Raw genomic sequence first — 13,252 nt, 5'->3', positions numbered from 1 at the left:
TAACTAAAGGATCCCAGTTTCGCTTCACCATCTCCCGCACCGAGTTAGCGAAAATAACACCGAGTACCTTTATCGTCTCGGCAGTTTGCAGTCCCGGCACCGACATCGCATTTCCATTAATGAAACCGACATCCATACACACCAAGATTCCATTCCGTTGTTCGGTAATTTTTTTGACGAAAACTTTCGGTAATCAATAGAAGTTTCCGATATTTCGGCACATGAACGTCATTTTACAAAAAGTATGCAAATTTTTACCGGACGATCAGTGTTACGCAAGTTTTCATTAACGAATCCTGTGAATAGATATACAATTCATACGGTAAATCTGAATAGTCGCTGAGTACGGTAAAACTCTACCGTCCGCATGGTAAAATAATTTTCCAATAACCGAACTTCTGTAAATACTGATTGTCGTGAAAACTAACTGTCAAAAAATTGATAAAATGTTCAGTAAGAGTCTTTTTATAAACCAAACGAAAAAAATCTTGAAGAGTTCATCGAATGGATTAAGGTACAGGTGTTAAAATTTTTGAAACATTAGAATCACTAAAAGCTTTTTGTTTACTTATAGGCAGAAAATAATTTTGTATCACTTGTCCACTTGCTCCCTACACAAATCGTTCGAGGGTGATTTCTGGTGGACTCGACGGATTGTGCGGTGTTTTGGAAGGTAGAATAAAACCATAGCCACAACAGGTTGGAATTAAATTAAAAATTCAATTTTCTTCATTCATTTTTTGTGAACATGTGTTGTTTTTTGAAATCCGAAAATAAAAGAATTTTAACCAAAGGAAAACAAACAAATAACAAATTACCGAACAATCAGTTAGATCCATTTGGTTTACAGTTTACGGTAGTTGTTTGACAGTTCAGCAATTACCGAACGATCGGTAATCAATTGTATTACCGAACTGATTACCGAACGTTCAGCTGTTGAAAATTCGGTAAAAAATTACCGAATTCTGCGAAATTTTCTAAGTGTGTACCAACTGTTTTTTGACGATTCAATTTTGATCCAGATACCGTTTCGAAGCAGTTGAACAGTTGAAAACATCGTTCGATCGTTTCTGTTGTTGTGACCAACACGGTGATATCGTCTGCATATCCCACACATATATCTTCTCCACAGACGCGTTCCAGTCGTTCTACGAGGGGGTTGAGGTAGATAACGAAGAGAAGCATCGACATCGGGTCTCCTTGTCGCACAGATCGTTCGATTTGGAATGGTTGTGATAGACGTCCATTCACGAGAAGTCGGGACGTAGACATGGTTTGCACTCGAGAGAGCCAACTAGCGAATCTCGGATTGATTCCCATAGAGAGTAGGGTGCGACACAGAAACGAATGAGAGACACGATCGAAAGCATGATCGAGATCGAACGAAATCAGTTTTCCTATTTGCTTTCTCGTGATCAGCTGCGCTAACCGATCTTTTAGCGAAAGAGTTGCCTGGAAGATGGTTTTGCTACCGTTTGAGCATTTTTGTGCGTCACTCAAAACCCGATGATTTCGGAGAACGAGCTCTAATCGTGTTTTCTTCACACGACTCAATATTTTATAGTCCACATTTAGTAGGCTGATCGGGCGATAGCCTCTCACTGTCTCATCGCTACCTCTCTTTTTCACTAAAACTATTACCCCTTCGGTAAATGTCGGTGGTAGATCACCAGTTAATGCTTCGTTTATTACGAAGAACAGCTCTCGGTATATCACATCGAACGCTCTCTGGTAAAATTCGATGGGTAGACCATCAAACCCTGAGGCCTTTCGTTTCGGGGATGTGCGGATGGCATTTTTGATTTCCTCGACTGTGATCTCGGTAGTTAGAGCAGCATTGTGTTCGTCTCCTGGAGGTATCGTTCTCTCGCATACGAATTCCTCTCCCTCAACCTGCCCCGCGGCTTCCGCTGTATAAAGGTCCTGGAAGTATTGAAGCACGTGCTGTTCGATCTCTCGGGGGTCATGCATGTTATCGCCTTGCTCACTCTGCAGCTCGGTGATGATTATTTTCTTACGCCGTCTTTCTCCCAGCTGGAAGGTAGATAAACATTCTCCGCTTACGAAAGTCTGGTTGATACGACTAAAATTTCGTGCATGTTCTCTTTGCATTGATAGCATTTGTGCTTTGAGATGGTTGATAGTAGCTAACATAGAAGGATTATGGTAGTATACCCATCATATGCGGCGCGTAGTTGAGTGTAGAGTCGTTGGTAGTCGGCGTTAAAAATGCGTAAGGCTTCGTTAGTTTTCCAACGAAAAAATTTGATAATAATTTTCTTCGCGCATTTTGTCCACTATTCCATCCAACTAGGAAAGTTTGGTCGTTGACGTGTCCAATACTGCCACCGACACCGAAATTCCTCTAGGTTATCGATGGTTAGCAGATGCGGTCGTAGCGACCAGTACCCTCTTCCTGGTTCGTGACCTAGGTGGGGTAGGCAAATGCGCGCAGTCAGCGCTTTATGGTCGGTAAAAGAGCAAACGTGCGTAGCGGCGCTTCGCAAGTGCTCGCATAACCCTCTGCTTACATAGATACGATCGAGTCTAGATGCCGAATTGTGTGTAATGTATGTGGGTGCAGGTGTTGACGGATGGAGTTTTAACCACAGGTCCTGCAGCTGTAACTGTTGAACAGTAGTCTGGAGTGCCGGACTCGAATTGGCTCCTGTGGCGTCGCTAGGACGTATGACACAATTGAAGTCACCAGCGAGGATGACATGCTGGGTGTTGTGACGCAAGTAGTAGGCCAATGTTTCGTTGAAGAAACGTTCTCTTTCGACTCGAACCGATGATCCTGAGGGCGCATAAATGTTGCAGAGGGTTGTATCCTGCACCCTTACTGTAATTAGACGACCATCCAGACTCTTCTCTACGTGAGAGAACTGTATGTGGTGTCTGAGCGCGATTGCCGTTCCCCTTCTCGCATGATCCACGTTACAAATGATGTTGAAACCAGGAAGCGAGAGCTGCTCACTCTCTACTTCTTGGAGAAATACGATATCAAGCTGCAGCATTCGGACAAATGTCCGAAGTGACTCTAGCTTCGTGGCGTTCGTGATATTGTTTATATTTATAGTACCGAGGTTGTAACTGAAGTATTCAGCCATTACAACGGTAGATCGCCTTCTTCTCGCTTGTCATTCTCGTTGTCCACCCGAGGTTTTTTCCCCGTTGGGCGATGACGAAGTTGCCTTCTCGAGTTAGACGAACCAACCGACGAGTCTGTCTCGTTTCCGTCAGATTTGCTAAGCGTGTTTTTGCGAGCCACTGTGTTGGTGGCTGATAGGTTATGATCGGGTTCGATGATTTCGGCTGACGCTTCACCGTCGGGGTAATGAGTTTCAGACGGGCCGGGCGATAGCGCAGGGAAGTTTTGTTCGGTCTTAGCCGGTGGAGACAAAATCTGCTTTTGTTGACGTGGGAGAATTTGTTTCGGCGGCGGCATGCTTGCCGACTTAGCCGAGTTTGAGGCTACCTGTCTCACACTGGCGGCCGGGGGGCTCGTGTTCGTGATAGCGTGGGGAGAATTTGTCTGCTTGGCGGCATCGGCGTACGACTTCTGGACAAGCAGTTTTTTGTTTTGCACACAAGTAGCTCCGATGTATATGTGTTCACGGCAGTGCCGGCACGTTTGAAGTTGTCCAAAATACGACACTTGTGTCACTTCGCCATCGATCGTGACCCACGAATCAATGTTTCGTTTAACTAACATTTTCACGATGCGAATACCGGTCGAGATGCCAGGAAAATCGCTGTCGGCTCCGGTTTTCTGCTCTCGTATGTCGACCTCTCCGTATCTCTCAAGGAATTCGCAAATTTTTAGATCCGAAACGTCCTCCGACAAATCGAAGAGCCGCACTTCAACTGCTCCCTCCTCTAGAGTTATTCGCAACGGGTATTTTTTACCGTCTACTGCAATCCCATGTTTGTTATCGTGTTCCTCGCAAATTCGTTGTGCGATGGCTAGGTCAGTGACCTTTACGAACGAAACACCGAGAGCTCTGCTGTTCTGTATCCGAAGTACTTCACCTTTCTTCAGACCCAGGATGGTTGCACAAAAGCCGTGCACGCGCGTAATGTCCGGTTTCTTCGGAACATTAGAGAAGTCAATTCTAAAAGTGTTTTCCCGACGCACCATCGTGGATTCGTTTGGACGCGCAGCGACACTAAACGGCTCGACGATGAGCATAAGAAAAATTTTAACAGTTTACGCTGTATAGCTCGCCTCGTTTGTAACTTCCGCGTTGACAAAGACGTCTGTTCAGCTCGGAAGATGAGCACTCACTGTGGTTCCAAGAAGACGGCACTTCGTGCCACAGAGCCAACGCTACGATCGATCTTCTGCGCACAGTCTTCAAAGATCGAATTATCAGTCGAAATTCGGATGTCGTTTGGCGCCTCGAAGCTGAGATTTGGCGCCGTTAGACTATTTTTTTTTGGGGCTGTCAACGATAAGTGTTATGACAAGCCTGAGACAATTCAAGCCTTGAAGGACAACATTCGTGCAGCCATAGCTGAAATAATGCTGCATACAATCGAAAATGTACTAAAAAACTGGACCGACCGTATGGCGTACTGCAAGGCCAGCCGAGGCAGCCATTTGAATGAAATTATATTCCACAATTAACCGGAAGGATTGTACTTTAATATGAAAACAATAAATTTTGAAATCGGATGAACCGTTTGTGTTTTATTACATGTTTACTTGGCGGACCCGACGAAGTCAACATAGATCGGTGGCCCCCAGCCGCCGTGTCGACGCGGCCTCTCACGAACAATCCTGTAATCTTCCCGTTTGCCCGGTCTACTCCAAGCTGCAAAGCCAACGAGTTGAGGCTCTTCGAGTCGTCCAATGACTAATCGGAAGTGGCAGCTTCTTGTACACTTTTCTGTAAGCGCATCGCAGAGCAGTTAACCCAAAGCAAAGACATCATATTAACATTATATCAAAGACATCATATTAACAAGATATCCAGCTCTCACATTTCCCGAACAAATCATTGGCAATATTCTATTCTGCGAGCATAGTGCCCTCAGGCGGGTCCGCATCGAATTTCGTACATAGAAGTAGGGGAGAGAAATGTCAAATTCGTGAGTGCCAAAATAGCAGCACTGTGCTCCAATACAATTGACATGATAAGATTGAATTCGCTACAAGCTGACATGGTCTGCCCAAAGCTTAATATTGATTAGTTGAGTATATTTACTTCAATTAGGTATACTTGCCTTAGAAACAAGCGGCAGCAAAATATGGGCATAACAGGCATCAAAGCATTAGGCATATTTTTTCTTGCTCCCGGATAACGGAAAAGTACCTAATTATTTATTATAAGTCATTATTACATATAATCATAAGTACTAATATTATTTTAAAAAACATTTTGCTTCTTATTTTCAGCTTACTGTAGAAGAGTATGTCCATGCAATGGAAACGTTGGTAAATGATTATCGATTTACCATGTACAATATTTGCTATAAACGGGTACTGGTCGTTTGGATAATGTTCGCTTTTATAGTATTATTGGGCTTACTATTTTCCGGCTTGGTTGGAATCACACTATTTTCGTTAGGAGTCGGATGGCTCTTCCTGAATGCAGCTGCCATCTTCCTATGCATGTGGGTCAAGTTACGTTTGGCACGTGGACTTCAACGTTGTATGGCTCGAGTGAATAAACAGTTGATACGACATAAAATTCTACTTGCCTTGGATGACCGAGGTCATATCTCATGCCATAAAGTGAATCTTTGCTTCATGTACTTCGAACCTTCGCAATGTATCAGCTATCTCAATGAGTTTATCGAACGAAGTGAACAAAACGGCAACACAATAGAACCAGGCTGGGAGAGCCGACTAGACGTTTCCACAAACGATATTGTTATACAAGGAGCCAACACAACACGCTTATCTAGAAAGCAGGTATGGACACAAAAGTTTTATCATTTTCATCCGAGTTTTTTTTAAGGGATTACTTAAATTGCATGTAACGTTTAAACTTTTCGTGAGTTTATGTAAATATTATTGATTAAATTTAGGGTAGAGCAGAGGAAATTTTCTTGCGATATCTGCAGCGATGGGGTAAGGATTATCTCCGACGTCGGCTCGATTGGACAATAGAAGAAAATGGCATCGTTTCATCTCCTAGACATATTCCCACTGCCTACTGCCCTTGCCAGTATGCTGAGGAGGTTCTACTTCATAAAAAGCCAAAGGAAGATCCGCGGATTTGTTGTGCATCACTACGACAATGGGTGCAAAGATTAGGATTCCAGATCTAAATTGAATGCTCAACCTAAAAAAAATAGTATAATAGTCGTAATACGCCAAAAGGATATCGTTTTGTTAATTTTAGTAGTGAAGCATACTGTTAAGAAGAAATTTACATCTCATAACGAAACTAACATTTACATTTCCACTAACAACAAGTACAAATATGTTGATAATTTGTGCCTCGATCTAATTAAATACTTATAAGTATAACAGTGGTGAAGGGTTTTGTATGAGTCTATCTTAAGCAGTAGTATTCAGCACTGTACTTAACAAGGCGACAAAATTGTCGGGTCGAATATGCAAAAAGCTTCTAACGTGATTTGTTACAGGAACGTGGACTTCTACTATTGCTGCGCTACGCCTCCCGTTGGGGTAACCAATCAATGCGAGGGCTAATAGACGTAACTTCCGTTGAACCGGCACGCCATTGTCGTCAGTTTCAGTGCCCTTGTCAGTATATTGAGTATCATCTTAAATGCAAACCACGAGGCAAGTTTAAATATTGTAGTTTTTCCTACTGGGTGTCGGCTTCCGCGTGGTACGGCTAGTCTTGTGAATAATACATATTCGGTTGCATGTTCGGTCGGACTGGTGGAAAGTGCCTTAATTAGTTACATAAAATTAAAACTCGACAAAAATGTGATGGTTAAACTGATGTACTAACTGTTAAACAAATATGAGTGCATTAAATGTACGTTTTTGGTTAACAAATTCAATGAATAATTTCAAATGTCTCAACAATTCAATGGATCTAGCTGACAATAAAATACTTAAATTTAAAGTTTAATTAAACGTAATAATTCTTAATCAATTTGGTTGTATATTTCAAGTATTTTCACAGTACGCTTCACCAGTACTTATAAAGTAAATTAACAAATGTGATACAGACAGAAAATCTTGAAGACACATTTGAGCATCTGCGAAAATTGACTCCGTCCTTTAGATTCACTTATAAATTAGTATAGTTAACTCATAAAGATTGTGCATTCCATTGTAATACATATTTATGAAAATACAAACTCATGTTTTGAACTTGTTTTTTTTCTCTGGATTTTATTAGAACATTAGTTTAAACATTTAATAGCGAATAAGTTATTTGAGTTGATTGTGTCTAACGAAATATATTTGTTGAAGAATAAACAGCTTGTATATTAATTCCGAAATCGCACTACTTGTTTCATTTATTTGCACAAAACTATTTAACATGGGTCTTCTGTACTTCTACTATAAAAACACAAATATGTCGTAAATTATTGAACATGTAGATTGGTTACGGTTACGGAAAATAAGCTAAAAGCCATACGTATTGAAATATGTATATAATCACTTGACAAATTTTTGGTTATATAGTCGTTTGTTGGAAGTAATCCATTTTATAGTTGGCTCAAATATCTGAAGAAAAGAACCCCACATCTTTTGAAACACTGATTTACAAACATTGTTACAAGCTCACATAGTACAAATTAAAAAAAAAGCAATACATTATTTTCTTACAAAACAATTCCTCTAAACTACGTCAATACTCCAAGCCTATTTTTAAATGCGTCATTGGAGATGGAAAACTTAAAATGGTCATACACGCTTGGAATAGGGTAAGGGCTCCCTATTTCATCTCATTTGTAAGGACGTCGCCTTCAAACCCCGATTTAGCCACTAAAATCACTGTAACTATTTCATATTACTGCTTCATTCGCCTTGCTCCACGTTGAAAATTGATTCAAATTTCTTGAAAATTGAGCTAATATTTATAAAACAGCTAAAAACACTAATGATGTTTTCACTACTCTGCTCCTAATTTCATCTCAATGGATTTTTATTCATCCTATCGTTGATCTTTTATTCATCCTATAAATTAGCAATGGCGACAGCAATCAAAACAAAATATTCCACTATTACACTCTCACCCGCATTCGCATGGCTGCCAGATGGCTGACTAAACGCTGCCAGCTGGAAAAATATGGCTTGCAGACATTCTGGTGACCGACTGCCTTACCGCTGCCAGATATACAACTCAAACGATACAACCGTACCCACCAGAATTTTTCCACATTATTATTATTGGTAAAAAAATTTACTCGTTGAATTATCTAATTAATGGGGCAATGACTTACGGAGATCTAAAGAACTATCTTTTAACATCATTTTATTAAAGAAAACAGATAGAACAGATATAGACTTTCTATGCAAAGTAATACATATTTTCTATGAAAATACCTGGCATCTCTGTACACAGCCGATGAAATACACACACACTTCACAGCGTTATGTTGGCGTATAGCGGAATGAAACCAGTGCTACTAGATTTGCCACAATGGTTATTTCATTAGTATTTAACACGCTCTTTCTGGTAATATTCGAAGCCAAAACAGTTTTATTTATATATTATTATCAATAATATAATTAAACTAATGTCACGGATACCAAAAACATACTTTTTGGTAATAATTTGAAGAAGAAAATCAATTTATTTTTTGTAACAATATGAGATAACTTGGCAACTTTGCGAAACCAAATGAGATGAAAACAAAGCGCAATCAAGTGAACTAAGTGAAAAACTTTCATCTCATATTTTTAAAGACTTTTATTGTTTGTCGGGTAATTCTTGAAGTTTTAAATCGTTTATTAAACAAGTGGCAAGTGAACATTACTAATTATGAAGTCATCCAGCATTCAATGGTAGTGTAATTGTGCGAAAAAGTGATCATGTTTTGAGACGAATCGATTAGTAGATAATCAGAAACATGACGAACTGTAAATCTTGAGACGAAAATGTGTCCTAAATTGAAAAATGAGTTTATTTTAAATGAAAAAACGATACACGAAGAACTTAAAACCATTTCTTTCAAAAGGAAAGTGTGACAACAGCTTTCATAATCATTTTAAAACATTTCACAGTTTGGTTCAGGTAGGTTTTAGAATATTATTCATGTTCAAAGTAATGAGGTGAAGGGATGAGATGGAAATAGGAGCTCAGATGAAATAGGGAGCCGTTGCCCTACATTGATTTGGATTTGCGAGAGAATAATAGGAGCACCAATATGATCTGCAAGTAGCTTATCTACGAAGGTTGCTCTTGAAATATTTTGCCTCGTGACTAAGGTTTCCATGTTGAGGAGACGACAACGATCAGTCTAAGGTGGAAGCACTGCTTGGTTACACCATGGTAGCGATTAAAGAGCAAAACGAATAAACCTCGATTGTACGGCTTCAATTCTGTTGATTCATTTACATGTGTAACGACACCAGATCGGTGATGATGCTTCCAGGATAGAACGAACCAGTGAAAAGTATAGAGCTCGTAAGCAGTACGGGTCGTTGAATTCTTTAGTAATTCTTGTAATGAAGTCAAGGTTTCTTTTTGCCAGTGCTATGATATATGAATAATGATCTCAAAACGAAAATTGTAAATCTAAAAGTACACCTAAAACCTCTAATAACTAACACCTTTTCAAGAGATTCGCTAGATATACGCCCTTATTCTGAATAACAATAATAGTTTTTCGATCGAACCCTAGCTACCTTTGATTTTGCTAGCGTTATTAGGAATACAAATGAAATACGATCATAAAATCGATGCGACGTTATTCAGAAGGGCGATAGTGCAACTCTGAACTAATTAAGCGTTCCCAAGCTTCACTGGTAGAGAGCGACCAACCACGCAACCAGTTAATAAAATCGATCGATGTACGTTGTAGTTTATCAATCGATATATGATATAGTTTATCAATTTTTGGCCAGCAGAAGGGTATGATTTACACGATCAAATGTAGTCGTATGAACCGTGTCTACCAATCTTCCATGTTTTTGATACAAAACGAGGTGTTTTGTTTCGCGGAACAGAACGTCACCTACTAAGATTTCGAACAGCTTTGATCAAGAGTGCCTATAACTAGAAAGCCTATAACCAGATTGACGACTTCTCATCCGCAATGTTGGCAACAATTCAAAACATTCCATTAGCTTTACATTGAATTGACAGGTCGTTTGTTCGTTTGGAACTGGTAGCTGTCATTCCAAACGAACAGCTGTCGTCACTCTAGTAATAGGCACTCTACTTCGATCCTACACTCAGAAAAATAAAATGGTAACTGTTACTATATAGAGGGCCAACTTGACCATGAGCGTATAGTGGTTTTCAGCCGACTATTAAATCAGATGATTTCAACAATAGTCAAGTTCATGTTTACTATAAATGGTATCGGCTCTAGAATAGTAATATTGAACATTATATTGTATGAATAACTAATACGATTGAGATGGTTAGGCTAACCATGACCGAATCTTCATTTACATTGTAGTTTTCGCTATAACCAGAGCCATAGTATTTTTAACATTTCACTTCTAGTTATTTCGAAACTAAAGGCAGTGGTTGATTCAACAATGCTGAAGATCAGCAAAACATGAGCTAATGTTAAAAAGTTTTATGAATTTGTACTCTAGAACAAGAACAACAAAATAGTTTCATGGAATTTTATTTTATTTTCACATCATATTAAATGATGACATGCCTAGTGAAATGTTGAATAGCAACGTGGACACTGAGGAGCATTGTTTGGTAGCAGCAGTTGATCAAAGGCTCTGATGTCCGGTGGATTTTTTTCCTGAAGCAGGAATGAGCAGCATGAAAGAAATTAATAGCCAAGTCCAGATGTAAACCTCGCTACCCACCTGCGATATGTTGGATGTTATTTCTACAGCGACCGATAATGAATAATAAATCGTACACGAGACGTTGATTTCACTGGAAAACGTAGCCCTTGCCGGAAAAATGGTTGAAAAATTGAATTTCAATGACGGAAACTATTAAGGCTACAAACTTTACTCACCTGCAAGACCTACCAAATTACACAAAGTCATCATATAAAATATTTTTTTCATATCAATCACTGATGTGTTACCCACGTACGAAATTTTCTGTTATATTGTAACTTTATGTGACAATGACATAGAACGTTCGTTTATTGACAATTTGTATAGTCAGCACAAATGAAATACATAGTCGGCTAAAAAACAAAAAATACACGATAATGTGATTACTACATAAATTCTGTTGATATGGACTACATGAATAGTGTTTTCAAACTTCATAATCGTCTATCAAACCATGTATCTATTTATGGTAACATTATTATACTGTGAACATATTCACATGGTAGCAATAACTATTTCGCTTCTCATATATCAAGGCTCAAGAGCAATTTCACCTTACTAGAAATTGTGAGTTTAACTATTTGTTCTTATATTTGAGATGACTACCATTGTCAGTATGACCATGCCAGAAAAGTCATAAATACAAATAGTTTAGTCAAGTCGTAGTCTTTGTTGTCTAGTAATTTATACAATACAGATGGTGAATAGTCATGTATCATGCTCTTTGCTACTATTTTAGCGTATAGTAGAAATGACAATGAAAAACAGGTTGCGGTTACTATGATTCTTTTCTCAGTGTACACAAAGAGAGGTTATACCACGATAGTTTGTAACATTTCACTTAACTCCCTTTTGTACACAGTAAACATAACTGATTTTTTCCAGCGTGTAGAAAATACTGATCGTGACAACGATTCGTTGAAAAATAGTTTCTAGGGTATGCACAATATGCCCGCACACTTTTTAAATACAACAGAAGGGATACCATCTGTTCCAGCCGACGTTGAGGACTTAGCTTATTTATACCTTCCAAAATAATTTTTATCAGAAAAACGTATATTTCCCCAGTTGATAACATCGTGGGGTACATCTTGCAATACATTTTCAATCTGTGTTGAATCAGTCAAGTTAGTTTTCAATACACTCAAGAAGAGTTCCGCAAAAAAATGACAGATTCATTTGAAGTGTTCGAATTTTCATTCGCAAGAAACAGAAAGCAGAAAGTCCATTTTACAGACCATCAGAGTTCTATAGGGTGTGTCGAAATTTAGTAGTTTTTTTTACAGATGACTGTAACTTGGATAAGGTGTACGGATTGTTCAGTAAAATAATATTTTACACAATTGAGCTCTGGTGTGTTCTTCATTCAAAATCTTATACGGATCCACCATTCAAAGGTCGTTTTTGCTTGAACACGCAACTTACCCAGTTCCAACACCAATTGTTATCAACCCGTTAACGTGAATCCAATTTTGAACTTCAGTATGCGTATGTTGTACGTGCAAAGAACGAATTTGCAGAAAAGCACAGCAGCTCATTGTTCATTCACGGTACGGTAATGCTCTTTATCTCGTTTCAATTCATGTATTCACACTTGTCCAGCTCAGCACCGACACGATACGATTTCGCACAAGTGTGAATACACGCCTTGAAACATGTGGACGAATATTGGCGCTCGTACACTGAACTGTGCCGACACTTAACTGGACCGGAATGGTTTGAATAGACATTCAAAGTTTCATACGAAACATTGAATAATTGCCCAAGTAGCACGTTATAAATGGGTTCATACAACGCAATGTTTTATACTATATAACATAAAAATGGGTTCATACAACGCAATGTTTTATACTATCTAAATAATAGGAAACATGACTATGTGAATATTTCAGGAAAAAACGGTCGTAATAAGAAATGCTTTACGTTTTATAATTTATCATACTGGTTAAATTAAACTACAGTGCAGTATAATTATTTATCTTTTCTCATCCTATATTTTTGATACGCACTGTAGGTAATAATTTTTATTAAATGTGCTATTAGCGGTTATCTATACCTATGAAACAAGCTTTGATGAACTTAACTTTGCGTTCAATATTTTTTTAAAGTGATGCCAGGTCTGCTCATTATTTCAGGAAATGGCAAACCATATATCTAGTTTTCGGATTGAGTTTTGTTTTCATTGCGTAGGTAATATTGTATTTCTGCTACTTTTCTAATATTGTTTTTATGTCTATAAGTTTTGATCTCATTTCAAACAAATAATTCCTACACAACTTTCTTTTAAATTGAAAGTTTTAAATTTCTTGTAATTTTTATATAAAACGAAGA

General features: G+C 38.6%; 1 protein-coding gene and 1 long non-coding RNA gene across 4 annotated transcripts in view; one reads left to right on the top strand and one right to left on the bottom strand.

Annotated features, from left to right (window-relative positions):
- Positions 1–13,252, top strand: part of LOC131433137 (uncharacterized) — a 28,438-nt gene that overhangs the window by 9,368 nt on the left and 5,818 nt on the right. For 2 of the 3 annotated variants that reach the window (XM_058599971.1, XM_058599970.1), the window contains exons 5-6: positions 5,402–5,920; positions 6,601–6,760. In XM_058599971.1, coding sequence (XP_058455954.1) covers positions 5,402–5,920; positions 6,601–6,760 — 679 coding nt within the window. Of the gene's footprint in view, positions 1–5,401; positions 5,921–6,036; positions 6,294–6,600; positions 6,761–13,252 lie in introns of those variants that run through there. The other variant, XM_058599969.1, reaches the window with a different exon arrangement.
- LOC131433148 (uncharacterized) lies at positions 10,742–12,136 on the bottom strand. Its single transcript, XR_009230026.1, has 3 exons — positions 11,098–12,136; positions 10,940–11,027; positions 10,742–10,872 (listed from the first exon to the last, which is right to left on the bottom strand). It is a non-coding gene; the product is annotated as an uncharacterized LOC131433148 (long non-coding RNA).

The sequence above is a fragment of the Malaya genurostris genome, chromosome 2, assembly GCF_030247185.1.
Source record: "Malaya genurostris strain Urasoe2022 chromosome 2, Malgen_1.1, whole genome shotgun sequence".
Taxonomy (NCBI): domain Eukaryota; kingdom Metazoa; phylum Arthropoda; class Insecta; order Diptera; family Culicidae; genus Malaya; species Malaya genurostris.
This window is presented reverse-complemented; position numbering and strand designations above follow the sequence as displayed.